At 36.5% G+C, this 15,662-nt stretch overlaps 1 protein-coding gene across 5 annotated transcripts in view; it reads right to left on the bottom strand.

The window, feature by feature from the left end:
• The window catches only part of NFATC3 (nuclear factor of activated T cells 3), a 93,747-nt gene that overhangs the window by 56,538 nt on the left and 21,547 nt on the right, over window positions 1-15,662 (bottom strand). For all 5 annotated transcript variants that reach the window (XM_069550152.1, XM_069550151.1, XM_069550155.1 and 2 more), the window contains exons 2-3: window positions 4,991-6,125; window positions 3,068-3,230 (exon numbers count right to left, since the gene is read on the bottom strand). In XM_069550152.1, the coding sequence (XP_069406253.1) occupies window positions 3,068-3,230; window positions 4,991-6,125 (1,298 nt within the window). The remainder of the gene's footprint in view (window positions 1-3,067; window positions 3,231-4,990; window positions 6,126-15,662) is intronic.

Raw genomic sequence — 15,662 nt, 5'->3', positions numbered from 1 at the left:
ACCATGCCAAAGCCTCTGACTGTGTGAATCACAACAAATTGTGGAAAATTCTTCAAGAGACAGGAATACCAGACCACCTGACCTGCCACCTGAGAAATCTGTATGCAGGTCAAGAAGCAACAGTTAGACCTGGACATGGAATAACAGACTGGTTCCAAATTGGGAAAGGAGTACATCAAAGCTGTATACTGTCACCTTGCTTTTTAACTCATATGCAGAGTACATTGTGCGAAATGTGGGGCAGGATGAAGCACAAGGTGGAATCAAGATTGCTGGGAGAAATGTCAATAACCTCAGATACTCAGATGACACCACCATTATGGCACAAAACAAAGAGGAACTAAAGGGTCCTTTGATGAAGGTAGAAAAGGAGAGTGAAAAAGCTGGCTTAAAATTCAACATTCAAAGAACAAAGATCATAGTGTCCAGTCCCATCACTTCATGGCAAATAGATAAGGAAATAATGGAGACAGTGACAGACTTTCTTTTCGTGGGCTCTAAAATCACTGCAGATGGTGACTGCAGCCATGAAATTAAAAGATGCTTGCTTCTTGGAAGGAAAGCTATGACCATCCTAGACAGCATATTAAAAAGCAAAGGCATTACTCTGCCAACAAAGGTCCACCTAGTCAAAGCTATGGATTTTCCAGTAGTCATGTATGGATATGAGAGTTGGACTATAAAGAAAGCTGAGAGCCGAAGAACTGATGCTTTTGAATTGTGGTGTTGGAGAAGACTCTTGAGAGTCCCTTGGACTGCAAGGAGATCCAACCAGTCCATCCTAAAGGAGATCAGTCTGGGGTGTTCATTGGAAGGACTGATGCTAAAGCTGAAACTCCAATACTTTGGCCACCTGATGAGAAGAACTGATTTACTGGAAAAGACCTTGATACTGGGAAAAACTGAAGGTAGGCGAAGGGGACAACAGAGGATGAGATGTTGGATATCATCACCGACTTGATGGATGTAAGTTTGAACAAGCTCTGGGAGTTGGTGATGGACAGGGAAGCCTGGCGTGCTGCAGTCCATGGGGTCGCAAAGAGTGGGACACAACTGAGTGACTGAACTGAAGAAAAGTCAAAGACACAGAAATGGGGAATTTCCTGGTGGTCTAGTGGCTAAGACTTAGTGTTTTCACTGCCGGGGCCCTGGTTCAATCCCTAGTCGGCAAACTAAGACTCCGAAAGCTGTGTGGTGTGGCTTAAAAAAAAAAAAAAAGATAAAAGAATGAACCAAAGACTCCTTCTCCTAAATTAAGCTCTCATTTAAGAGTAAACTAAAGTTCTAATAACAAATGGTAAAATTCCTATGTTGAGTTTTCCTGAGCTTTCTTTTTCTTTCAGTTTTATTGAGCTATAATTGGCATACAGTACTGAAATTTTAAGGTACACAGCATAATTGCTTGATTTACATGTATTTTTACATATATTGCAAACTTGCTATTATGATAAATTTCATTAATATCCATGACTTCTTATAGTTATATGGGGGTAGGGTGTTTCTCATGATGAGAACTTTACGACCTACTCTTCTAGCAACTCTCAAACACAGCATATAACAGTGTTAACTACATTCACCATATTGTACATTACATCCCCACTACTAATGTTTTAACTGACAGTTTGTATCTTTTGACTACCCTCATCCATTCCCCCTCTTCCAACCCCCTGCCTCTGGTAACCATAAATCTGATCTCTTTTTCTGGAACTGACGTTTCTTTTTACAAGTCATTTAAAAACCCACCTAAAATGTAAAGGTTTGTTTGTCAAGAACTATAAATCATGTTTAGATAATGAAAATAAATCATAAAATATGGCTAGTATAGGAAATGATCAGCTATAAACTGTATTTGTTCAATTAATTTCTCCACTACAATACACAATGCCATAAGACAAGCACTAAGGGAAAAAAATAAGTGACAACATATTACAACTTAGCCGTTCTGATGTTTGAGTATATAAAAGCAGCAAATAATTTCAAATATGAAAGAATCCAGGAAATAAAGAATCCAAAGCCCTCCTTAAACATTTAAACAAAAAAAAGCACTTTAAAAAGAAATAAGAAAGAATTAGTACTAAACCTGGAATCCAACTATATATAGAACTAAGCTAAGCAATAGGAGTGGTGGGACATGAGGCAGAGAGATGACTACAGATCTGAAAAGAAGATTAATTAATATAAGCAACAAAATTCAGGAGGTAGATGGCAATGCCGGGGGAAGAAGTTTAACAGAGACAATTACTTCATTTTTCAGAGTAGGGAGCAATTTGTGACATTTAAATCTAAGACAAAAATTTAATTTCTCAATAATTTATTTAATTTCTTTCGCCTTAGAAAGACTGTTCAGGATCGCTTAAAGTGAAGATCAATATCCAGAATTTAGCAGTTCATATAGTTTTGGTTCATTTTTTAAAATATTTCATTCAAGTAAAATTAAAGTTAATATTCAACTCTTGAAACTTATGTATGTATTGTATTTTATACACTCAGATATTATATAATTTTAATAATTTCACTTCAGTTTTATTTTCTAATAAATTAATTTAATTACAAAGATGTTCAATATATAGTCCTATCATTTTTAAAAAAATCCATTCATTCTTCTAGTCATCCATCTACTCTTCCACTAAACATACAAACAGAATTATCTGGACTGTTTATCAAATGCCAACGACTACTTATTTCTGACGGATTTAGACTTTAGGTAATTCATTGCTTTATTCTTTTTACTTTTCTGTATTATTTGGACCTTAAACAAACATGCATTGTACTTATAAATAGTCTTTGATTTTAGTCAGAAAAACAATTATTTGACCATTATGATCTTTCCCTAGAGTTTTACTAGCTGAAGAGTCAGTCCAGTAAGAATATCTTTTAGCTTAGCCAAAAAAAAAAAAACAAACCCAAAATGCAAAAGTGCAACTGTATCAACAAGGACACAAAATCTCAATGGAAGCTTTTTAGGTTTGAAATGTTTCTCTCTTCAGGCTCAGCAGTACCTGACTGAATGGACCCTACCAACAACAGATGTATGGTATCTGCAAAACACACCCCTAAAATCTCTTACCTTCACCACAGGATGTCCCCCAGTAGATGCTTTTACTGCTCCTCGGCTACCTTCAGTTTCATAATGGGCTCGGTGATGAGTTTTAGGTTGCACTTCTATTTTCAGTTCACATTGTCCAAAATGAGTTGGTAAAGGCCAGTCTAGTGGAGGTAATGAAGATGTGCTATAAACAAAACACACAAAGACCCATTTCACCATGCTATTATTGCCAGCCAAGCAGTGATTCAAATTATTTCTTTGAAGGCACCAACATTTCTTCCTATGATCTTTGAAGTAAAGTATTTAAAAAATAAAATTTAAACAAAAAGAAAAAAAACACAAACCTTCACTTAATAAGTTGTAACCTGGATACAGAGGGCGTTTTAGAAATAATTAACCTGATAATAAAATCAATTTTATTTATTTTTGGTTTCTATTTTTTTTAAAAAAGGACAAATGCTAATATTTCATTAAAAATAAAAAATGTCATAAAACTATAACTATTTCTCAACTATGTGTATAACCACAAAAACAATCAAAACAATTTTTAAATAGCTTAAAGGGGACAGGTTCATTTAGATATGTTAACAATGAAAATATGAAATTAGAAAAGAAACAACTTCTAAGTCTATAGGTCAAATATTAATGGACCCAAAACTAGAATGATTTGTGTTAAAAAGTAATACCTTCTATTTTAAAAAAAATCTTAATAATTGGTGAAATGAGACTTTAGACGTCTTTTCTACCTTTGATACCATGCCTAGAGTAAATTTCTAAGTTATTTCATTGCTTCCCTTAATATCCTTGGCTTAGCATTACCAGCTACTCTGAAGCTCAAAGGCAGTAATTTTTATTAGTCTGAAACAAAAAATCAACTTCATCAACTCTCAGCAAGTTTCTGTACTTGTTTAAGCAAATCCCTAAAAAGATTAAGATAATTTTCAGCAGCAAAGTGATGGGTTCAAAGGAGTCGTCAATACCATAATTCCACATTATAATTTTCTAAAAATCTAGATTCAGAAATAAACATTTGTACCAATAACAAAGCAAAAAATTTTTTAAAAAGTAAACAGACCCACATCTGTGTGAGGATTAACACACGATAACTTATATTCCCTAATCAATTATAGATTAGATTGATTCTAAAAATGGCACTGTGATAACTGATAAGCCATTTAGAAAACAGTCATTACAACAGTCTTTAGTCCGTAGCTGGATTCAAGATTCAAAATATATATATATATATGTACAAATACAAACAGTATATAAGTTACATACATATATTGTAAAAATTATACATAAAAACTAGAAACGTGAAAGTTAGATTTTCTCTTTATTTGTAGTTATTTTAGAGTGGGATAGGCTTTCAAATATAACATAAAATCTAAAAGCTGTGAAGGAAAAGACAAATTTGAATATATAAAATTTAAAAATTCCTCTATACCAACAACAAAAATCACAAACTTATATGAAGTCCAGAGATAAAATAAATTATGGAAAAAAACACATTTGTCACAAATATAAAAAAGCCAAATTTCATTTGTATATTATTGAGTTCTTAAAAATATAAAAATTTAAAAATATATATATAATATAAACCTTATCCCTAAGTGGACATAATCAGTAATTTATATCTTTTACAAGAAGCTTTTGTGGATAAGAAAATTCATTCTGAAAAAAGAAAATTCATTCTAGGGCTTCTAATGCAATTTGTTATTATTTACAATTCATTATACACTTTTAAAATGATAACTTTAGCCTATTTAAAGACACTTTTAAGACTAAAAGGAAAATAAATGTGGTCTTTTTTAAGTTGTCTGGAAGAAACTAAAGAAAAGGAGGAGGAAAGATGGTCAAATTATTCTACATAGATAATGTAGTAATTACATGCCACCAATAAATATAAACATGAAAAATGACCATTAGTCATTTCCATCAACTCACCGAAATATAGGGGTGTGACCAGGCTTTGGTTTGCTCCAGGTAAAGGGTGAAGGAACTGAAAGAAATTGGTCACCAGATGAATCTTTCTTTAAAGGATACTGAGATCCAAGGCCATCATCTATTGAAGTTTCCCGAGACGGTGAAAGATTCCCTTGGTCATCTGAACAGAGTTCTAATTTTCCTGGTAGTATGAGAGCTTGATCTTCAGAAGTCTTCCTTGTTTTCAGAGGAATATCAGTTTCTGCACAGTACTGAAATGGAAAAATCGCAGAGCCAAGGCCTGATCCACCCTGGACAGAAGCATTGAGCCAGGTATCTTCTGTTACACTTCCCCTGGGGGAGTGACCAGGAGAAGGAACAGGCGAATGATGCGGTGAAAGGGACCCAGGGTAACAAACCTCAGCACTAGAGTGCCGCCGTTTCCCACAAGGGGAAGTAGGCCTTGATGAGGGTCCTGAGGCTGGCCTGGGGCTCAGCCAATTCTCATCAGTGATACTAGATCTAGGAGAGTGGCAAGGAGATTGCCTAGGTGACAAGGAATGTCCAAGTCCATACTGTTGATGCCAGGACTCTTCTCCAGGGCAGCCTCCTGGAGAGCCACCAGGAGAAGTCAGAGGGGATCCGAGAGTAAATCGGGCAGCAGCTTCATTCAACTCCGAATCCACATCATCATAAATATGTGAAAGAGATTCACAAGAAGATGCATCTGAGAACCAGCTCCTAGAAGAGATGCTACTGGCAGGACTAGGACTAAGGGAAGATTCCCGGTAGGATGGCTCAAGAGGAAGATAGAGATGATCTCTAGAAGGCCTTTCCAAATATTCCCTTTCTGGGTCATTTATGTGTAGGTCATCTTCATGAGCATCAATTTCTTGATGACAGTTAGGAGAGATGGATGTAATTTGAATACTTGGGCACTCAAAGGGTTTGGGACCACTTAATGGGTTGTATTTAGATTCAGGAATTTCACAAGTTCCTTCATAGTTTTTGTGACCTTGGAGCTGAAACGATGGTGACAAAACAGAAGAGTGAGACGGTAATCCATGATGTGGTAAGCAAAGTGGTGAGTTTAAAGTAGATGGAGGTGGATCTACATTAAAGATGTAAATGGATGCACAATCATCTGGCTCAAGATCTATGGGGGTTGGGGGGAGCAAAAAAGAAAAATAATTAACAAAACAAGAAATTAGAAACTTTAGATGTATAAATTACTAGATGAGAACGTAAATAATAATAATCTTGAGAGAAGAGAGTGGAACAAAAAATGTACATCATTAGCTCCACTAAAGAGTGGCATGTCTGTGTGTTTTAATGTATCTGTGGATACATGCAATTATCATTTTTTATGCAATTTTTTCTTATTTCCACATTTTTCTAAAATTGAGAATCTGAAAACAATAAATGCTTTTATAAAAGAAATAATCACATCCATAATTCTAAAAATATCCACAAAACTACATAAGGATACAATCATATAAATTCAGCCTCATCTGGAGTCAGCAGGTTAAAATGAAGTAAATAAATGATAAAGCAGAGTTTTTGAAAAGTTTTTAATTGCAAGTATACACACTAGTTTATTAATGGAAAGGATCTGTTATTGTTGTTTAGTCGCCAAGTCATGTCTGACTCCTTGTGACCCCCTGGACTGCAACACAGCAGGCTTCCCTGTCTTTCACTATTTTCTGGAGTTTACTCAAATTCATGCCTATTGAATAGGTGATGCTATCTAACCATCTCATCCTCTGCCACCCTCTTCTCCTTTTGCCTACAATTTTTCCCAGCATCAGGGTCTTTTCCAATGAGTCAGCTCTGGGTATCAGGTGGCCAAAGTACCGAAGCTTCAGCTTCACCATCAGCCCTTTCAATGAATATTCAAGGTTGATTTCCTTAAGGATTGACTGGTTTATTCTCCTTACAGACCATGGGACTCTCAAGAGTCTTCTCAAGCACTACAGTTCACAAGCAGCAATTCTTTGGTGCTCAGCCTCTCTTATGGTCCAACTCTCACATCCATACATGACTACTGGCGAAACGAGTAGCTTTGACTATACGGACCTTTTCGGGCAAAGCAATGTCTTCGGTTTTTAATACAATGTCTAAGTTTGTCATAGCTTTCCTTCCAAGGAGCAAGCGTCTTTTAATTTCATGACTGCAGTCACCATCCACAGTGATTTTGGAGCCCAAGAGAATAAAATCTGTCACTGCCTCCACTTCTGCCCTTCTATTCACCAGATGGGACCAGATGCCATGATCTCAGTTTTTTGATTGCTGAGTTTTAAGCCAATTTTTTCACTCTCCTCTTTCACCTTCATCAACAGGCTCTTTAGTTCCTCTTTGCTTTCTGCGATTAGAGTGGTATAATCTGCATATCTGAGGTTTTTGACACTTTTCCCAGCATTCCTGATTCCAGCTTGTGATTTATCCAGCCTGGCATTTCATATCATGTATTTCACATGTAAGTTAAATAAGCAGGGTGATAATATATAGCCTTGACATATTCCTTTCCCAATGTCAAACCAGTCAGCTGTCCCATGTAAGTTTCTAACTGCTGCTTCTGTACCCACATACAGGTTTCTCAGGAGACTGGTAAGGTAGTCTGGTGTTTCCATCCCTTCAAGAATATTCCAGTTTGTTGTGATCCACACAGTCAAAGGCTTTCTTGTAGTCAATGAAGCACATGTTTTTATGGAATTCCCTTGCTTTCTCTATGATCTAATGAATGTTGGCAATTTGCAACACTGGAGGGACAGAAGAATCAGTTTCTTCGATCAAGATGTTATTTTTAAATTCAGTGTAATTTAGGGACTTCCCTGGAGGTCCAGGGTTAAAACTCCATACTTCCAATGCAGGGAGTATGGGTTCGATCTCTGGTTGGCTGCATGGTGTGGACAATAAATATAGTTTGTTTTTTTTTAATTTAGTGCTATTTAGGATTGAAATGATTCTGTATGAAATATGATGTCTGCAGGCTGCAAAGGACAGAAAACTGAACTCAAAAATAGCTGAAGGGGACGTGATATTTATCATTCAACAATAACACAAAATCCAAAGGTAGAACAGCTCCAGTATTGGTTATTTCTTCAGTTCAACAAGTTTCTTTCCATATTCCCATTTTGCCAGTCCTAACTTCGTTGTATTCACTTTTCAATCATATATGTGTATTTTGCCCTAAAGCCAAAAATAATGTGATCATTCAGTTAAATATTTTCTGAGTAGGTACTATATAGCAGATATGTTGTAGACACTGAAAACATATGAGTAAACAAAATAAAGTCCCCATCCTCTTAGAACTTACATTCTAGTAAAATGTCAGACGGCTATATTTGCTATAAGGAAAAATTAAAAAGAGTAAGGAGAATGGAGTTAAGTAGGAGGGGAAGTTAATCTGGACAGGTTAGGAGATTGACAAAAACAAAAATTTTAAGTATTACTAAGTAGGGGGAAACAGTCTAAAGAAGGAACCTATTTTACAGAGAGTACTGGGATGGCCTTTCTGAGAAGAGAGCACAGGAACCAGCAAGCAAAGAAAAGGGAGGTGGTGGTGGGGGGGAGGACTGGGTATACAAGCTTCAACACCGGGGCAGCTCCAGCACCATGGGGCAGACAAGAAAACGGTGAGTCAGATAAGACCTTGGCTTCTCTGAGGAAATGAAAGGCCCAACTATGCCAGAGCCAGCTAACAGCTGAAAGGGGAAAACCGAAAGAGGCAAAGCCTGGAAGGATCAGGTAAAGAGCTTAAATATTATTCTAAGGGTGATATAAACCAGCGAAGCTTTACAAAGGCAATGACATGATCTCTACTATATTTGAGGATAATTTCATTCCTAGTTACTACAGTAAACCTAGGATTGACCAGAACAGGAGGGTTTCATTTTTTTGGATCGAGTTTAAAATGGCAGATTAAAAATACTCACCCCTGTAGTTGTACAAAAATGGGACTATACTTAATGCTACTAAACTATATACTTATAAAGGGATAAGATGCTAGATTTTATGCTATGTATAGTTTACTAAAATTTCAAAAACAAAAATACAAAAAACTGCTGGTACCCTACTTCAAAGCAAGATAGCAGCACCCAACTATACAAAATCACTGAATTCTTTACTACCATACTCTCATAGTTAAAACCCAGTTTTACTTAGAAATGTACTTAATAAAGTAGCAAAAATTATCAATACATTAAACTTGAAGACTTTGAGTGGGAAAAAAAGGGTGGGTGAAAAGAGAATAAAGTTACCCTTGGAAGATATGGGTTCATTCAAATGTAGTTACTGTACCAGTGCCATTTTGTGTTGAATAATGCTGAAATTCACACCCTTCACACAAATGAATTGCAGATGAAGAGACATATTTTATATCAGAATGATGTCTTAAAGCACTGTAGAGATTTGCATACAAAATTTCGGGGAGTGCTGTTTTATCTTTCTTCCTAAGTGTCACCAAAGCCCACATTCTGGAAATGATGAGTGGCCACTACAATCTCCCTATGATAAATAGTCCTACATCTAGATTTCCAATTGTAGTATTCTCAGATTCATGGTGCTTCAGAACTTTGACCATCTCAAGACTTATTTACTCCCTTCAGCCACCAGGGGGCCCCAGGCAAGCATGCAGTAATCTGGGCAACACAGGTTGCCTACCAACGTACTTAAACTGTAAAGCAGGCACTGGCAGAATACAGCCCACAGGCCAAACCTGGCCTACCACCTGTTTCTGCATGGGCTACAAGCTAAGAATGGCTTTCAAATGGTTGGAAGAAAATCAAAATAATACTGTTTAATGACACAAAATAATATGAAATTTGAATTCTGGTATCCACAAATAAAGTTTTATTGGAATATAACCATGCTCATTCATTTACGTACAGCCTATGGTTAATCTCACAGAACAACGGTATAGTCGAGGAACTGTGAGAGATGTTTCCCACTGTTACTTGGTGCACTAACAAATTGCAGTGACAAACTGGACAGTATTCTGAGTACAATGCATACTGATGTTAACATTGCAACATTTTAAAAAACATACCAGTCCAAGGACATCCTGGTGGTCCAATGGTTAAGAAACCACCTTTTAATGCAGGGGATACAGGTTTGATCCCTGGTGAGGGAACTGAGATCCCACCTGCTGCAGAGCGACTAAGCATGAACGGGTCACAACTACTGAGCCTGAGCTCTCTGGAGCCCATGCACCACAACTAGAGAGTCAGTGCCCCACAACGAAAGATCCTGCATGTCATAACTAAGACCCAACACAACCAAATAAATAAATACTAAAAAAAAAAAAAAATTCAGGTGGGTGGACGGGAAGTAAAAAAGAAACAAAAAACTTGTCAGTGCATAGATATCACTAAAAAAGAGGAAAGACAAGAGTGGACTTCAAATTGAATGCCATGCTTCTAAGACACAACGGAGTGTGGGCTATCTTCTTATCAAATTAGAGGGCAAAGCCTTATGTTTATTGTGCAACAACATTATGGCTGTGCTGTAAGAATACCTTATACATCAGCATTACCAGTAACATTCATCACAATACCTCCAACTTACAGGAAAACAAAAGGAAAAACAAATCAGAAAAACAGAATATCTTATCACAGCAAGATTTCTTCACAAGAAGAAAAGGTTAAAATGAGGCTGTAACTAAAGAAAGTTTCTGAATGGTTCACTTGTCAGGTAGGCAAAGAAAGCCATTTACTAATGGTGAAACTTAAACTGTGTCTGATTGCTGTGACTGAAGAAATGTCAGAGAAAATAAACTGGTAAAGACCATCAGCAAGAATGACTGAAAGACTGAAAACACTGGCAGCAACAAGAAGCAATTATAAAATAAGGCAAAAAGTTTCAAGGTTTTCCTTGGCTCCCGATGTGTAACCAAATGTTACTGATTCTACTTATTTATTATTTACTTGAAGACTCAATGCAGAGTTTATTGAAGAACTATTAGCCTCCTATGAATAGTTTGCATAAGCTTCCCAGGTAGCTCAGTGGTAAAGAATCTGCCTGTCAATGCAAGGAGATGTTGGAGACACAGGTTATATTCCCTGGGTCAGGAAGATCCCTTGGAGAAGCAAATGGCAACCCATGCCAGTAATTCTTGCCTGCGAAGTCCCATGGACACAGGAGCCTAGTGGGCTACAGAGTCCATGGGGTCGCAAAGAGTTGGACATAACTTAGTGACTGAACATGCATGCATGAATAGTTTGTATGGAACAACTTCAAGCAACAATGTTTTCAAAATTGAGAAAATAGTTTAGTACCACCTAAGTGGACTCTATTAGGATGTTATCATAACTGGTACTGGTAGAAATATATGTGAGAATACGATGATAACAAGAATACTGTGAACAACTGCACACCAGCAACTTAGGCAATATACAAGTAACAGGCAAATTCTTACAAGCACACAAATTACCGAAAGTGACTCAGAAGAAACAAAAGTTCTCAAGAGACTGATATCAATTAAAGAGATTGAATCACTAGCGAAAAAATTTCCCAACAAAATTAGTCCAAGACAACGTGGTTTCATTGGCAACTTCTACCAAACATTTAGAGGAGAGTTAACAGCAATCCTTTTCAAACTCTTCCAAAATATAGACGAGTAGATATCACTTCCTAAACATTCTATGAGGCCAGTTTTACCCCGATGCCAAAGCAAGACAAAAATACCACAAGAAAACTACAGGCCAATATCCCTTATAAATATAGAAGGAAAAATTCTCAACAAAACACTAAACAAATCCCACAGCACATTAAAAGGATCGAGTGGAATTTATCCCAAGAACGTTAAGGATAGTTCAACATACAAAAATCATTTGCCTCATTACCAGAATGAAAGAAAAAAAACACATGATCATCTGAATTGACACAGAAAATATATGTGACAGATTTCAATAACCAATCATGATGGCAGGGGAGGGGGAGGGAATATTCAGCAAACTAAGAACAGAAATAAAGTCCTTAAAATGAACAGCGGTGTTTACAAAAAACCCACAGGTAGTATCATACTTAACAGTGAAAAACTGGAGGCTTTCTCCCCCAAATCAGGAACAAGACAAAGGCGCCAGCTTTCACCCACTGCTATTCAACATTGTACTAGAAGTCCTAGTCAACAATTAGGCAATAAAAGAAAATAGAAAGCATCCAATTTGGAAAGGAAGAAGCAAAACTATCTCTATTTGCCAATGACATGATTCTACATATAGAAACTCTCACAGAATCCACAAAACACAACTAAAGCTAATAAACAAATTCAGGGAAGTTGCCGGTTAAAATATCAACACCTACAATTCAGCTGTCCTTCTATATGCTGCAAAGAACAATCCAAAAAGGAAATTAAGAGAATTCTATGTATAACAACCTCCAAAATTAATATTTAGGAATAAATTTAACTAAAGAGATGATACTTGCACACTAAAAACAACAAAATATTGCTGAAAGAAATGAAGGAAAACCTAAATAAATGGTAAGAGACTTCCTTGTTCATGAACTGGAAGACTTTTAAATCAAAGCAGGAGAACTCAAACGTCACGTTTCAAAACTTACTACAAACAGTGCACAAGGAAAGACACACAAACTAATGGAACAAACAGAACTGAGAGTGGGATATGGGATATAGTTCTCTGTGTTATATAGTAGGTCCTTGTTTATTTTTTTATATAGTAGTGTCTGTCTGTTAATCCCAAACTCCTAACATATCCCTCCCTCCCCACTCCTTCCCCTTTGGTAACCATAAATTTGTTTTCATGTCTGTGAGTCTACTTTGGAAATAAGTTGATTTCTCTAATTTTTTTAGATTCCACATATAAGTGATATCATATTATACTTTGTGTCTGACTTAGTTCATTATACATGATTATCTCTAGGTCCATCCACGTTGCTGCAAATGGCATTATTTCCTTCTTTTTTATAGCTGAGTAACATTCCATTATTTAAACATACTCCATCTTCTTTATCCACACATCTGTTGATGGACATTTCTATTGCTTCCATGTCTTGACTATTGTAAATAGAACTACTATGAACATACGGGTGCATATACCTTTTTGAATGTGAGCTTCCATCTTTTCTGGATGTATGTCCAGTAATCGGATTGCTAGATCATATGGTAACTCTATTTTTAGTTCTTTAAAGAATCTTCATACTGTTCTCCATAGTGGCTGCACCAATCTACATTCCCACAAACAGTATAGTATGCTTCCCTTTTTCCCATACCATTTTCAGTATTTGTTATCTGTAGACTTTTTGATGATGGCCATTCTAACTGGTGTGAAGTGATATCTCACTATAATTTTGATTTGCATTTCTCTAATAATTAGCAATGCTGACAATCTGACCAAATGAATTTTTAAAACTTTATTTCTTTATTTTTGGCTGTCCTGGGTCTTCACTGCTGCATGTGAGCTTTCTCCAGTTGTGGCAAGTGGGGGCTACTCTCTAACTGCAATGTGCAGGCTTCTCACTGCAGCAGCTCCTCTTGTTGCAGAACATGGCCTCTAGGGTGAGCGGGCTTCCACAGTTGGGGCATGAGGGCTTAGCTGTCCCACAGCTTATCGAATCCTCCCAGACCAGGGATTGAACCTGTGTCCCCTGCACTGGGAGGCAGCTTCTTAACCACTGAACCACCAGAAGACGTTCTGGCCAATTAATTTTTGACAAGGATCCTAAGACAATTCAACGGGGAAAGAACAGCCCTTCAACAAATGGTGCTGGGACAACTAAATAATCACATACAAAAGAATGACGTTGAATCCCACCTCACATCATACACAAAAATTAACTCAAAATCGATCAATGACCTAACTATAACAGCTAAACCCATTAAACTCTTAGAAGAAAACACAGGTGCATACTTTCATGACCTCAGATTTGGCATGGATTCTTAGATTTTACACTAAAAGCATGAACAACAAAAGAAAAACTAGGTGAAATGGATTTCATAAAAATTAGAAACTTCTGTTCTTCAAAAGATACTATCAATAAAGTGAAGAAAATCCAGAGTATGGAAGAAAATATCTGCAAATCATATCTCTAATAAGGGTTTAGTATCCAGAAGATATAAATAACTCTTTACAACTCAACAACCAAAAGACAATCGTTAATTTTTTAAATGGGCAAAGGACCTGAACAGACATTTCTCCAAATAAGATACATAAATTGTCAACAAGCATGTGAAAAGATGTTCAAAATCACTGGTCAGTAAGAAATGCAAATAAAAACCACGATACCACTTCAGACCCACTAGAATGGTTTTAATTTTAAAAGAAAAGACAAACAAAAAAACCCTAGAAAATAATAAGTGTTGTATTGGTGAGGATGTGGAAAAATAGGAATCATTATACATTAATGGTGGCCAAGTAAAATGGTGCAGAGACTATGGAAAACAATCTGACATTCAGATTGCTTCAAAAAGGTAAACATAAAATTACCACAGGATCCAACAATTCTATCTCTAGGTATATACCCTAGAGAATGCAAACATATGTCTTGAAAGAAGCTTATACACAAATATTTATAGCAACATTAGTCATAACAGTCGCTAAGTTGTGTCTGACTCTTCTCGACCCCTATGGACTGCAGCACACCAGGCTCCTCTGTCCTCCACTATCTCCCAGAGTTTGCTCAAATTCATGTCCACTTAGTAGATGAGGCTAACCATCTCATCATCTGCCACCCCTTTCTTCTCTTGCCTTCAATCTTTCCCAGTGTCATGAAAAAAACTGCCAACATTCATTGGATCATGGAGAAACCAAGGGAATTCCAGAAAAATATCTACTTCTGCTTCATTGACTACAGTAAAGCCTTTGACAGTGCGGATCACAACAAACTGTGGAAAATTCTTAAGGAGATGGGAATACCAGGTCACCTTACTGGTCTCCTGAGAAACTTGTATGTGGGTCAAGAAGCAACAACAACTAACTGGATCAGCAAATGAATAGGGCAGCAAATTATGGTGTATACATACAATGGAATACTATTCAACCATTAAAAGAGGCAAAATATTAACAGATGCCGCAACCTGCATGAACCTGAGAAACATTATAGCAAGGAAAAAAAGCCAGACTAAAAAGGTCACAAATTGTATGATGCCTTTTATATGACAGTTTCAGAACATGCAAAAGAGGATTACAGGTTACCGAGGCTGGGGGAGGAGAGGAAATGGGGAGTGATTACTTAATGGTATGGGGTGTTTTCAAGAGGTGATGAAAAAGTTTTGAAACTAGAGAACTGATAGTTGCACAACACTGTGAATACACCAAACACCACTTGACAGTAATCTTCAAAATGTTTAACTGTGTGTTATATAAAATTACCTCAATAAAAAAACAAAAACAATCGAAAGAACTTTCACAGAGAACTGAAAACACAAGTTCACCCATTCCTTACTGAAACTCCGTTAAATGATAGTAAAAGGATTTTTTTAAAGGGTGTAAACTCACAAGAGAAACAACAACAAAACAGGACATGAAACCATGGCAACAAAACTTTTAGCATCTGGAATGCAAGACACATGGTAACTGATTTAGCACCTGAAAAAGCTAAATCTTAAGCCAACAGTGAAAAGAAAACTTATTTCCAATAAAGAAATCCAAACATTCAGGCAATACACTACCAGGTACATTTGGAAGTAGACATGAAGGCAAAGTTGAAAACAAGATTGACACAAAGTTTACTTATT

Source organism: Ovis canadensis, chromosome 14, assembly GCF_042477335.2.
Source record: "Ovis canadensis isolate MfBH-ARS-UI-01 breed Bighorn chromosome 14, ARS-UI_OviCan_v2, whole genome shotgun sequence".
Lineage (NCBI taxonomy): Eukaryota > Metazoa > Chordata > Mammalia > Artiodactyla > Bovidae > Ovis > Ovis canadensis.
This window is presented reverse-complemented; position numbering and strand designations above follow the sequence as displayed.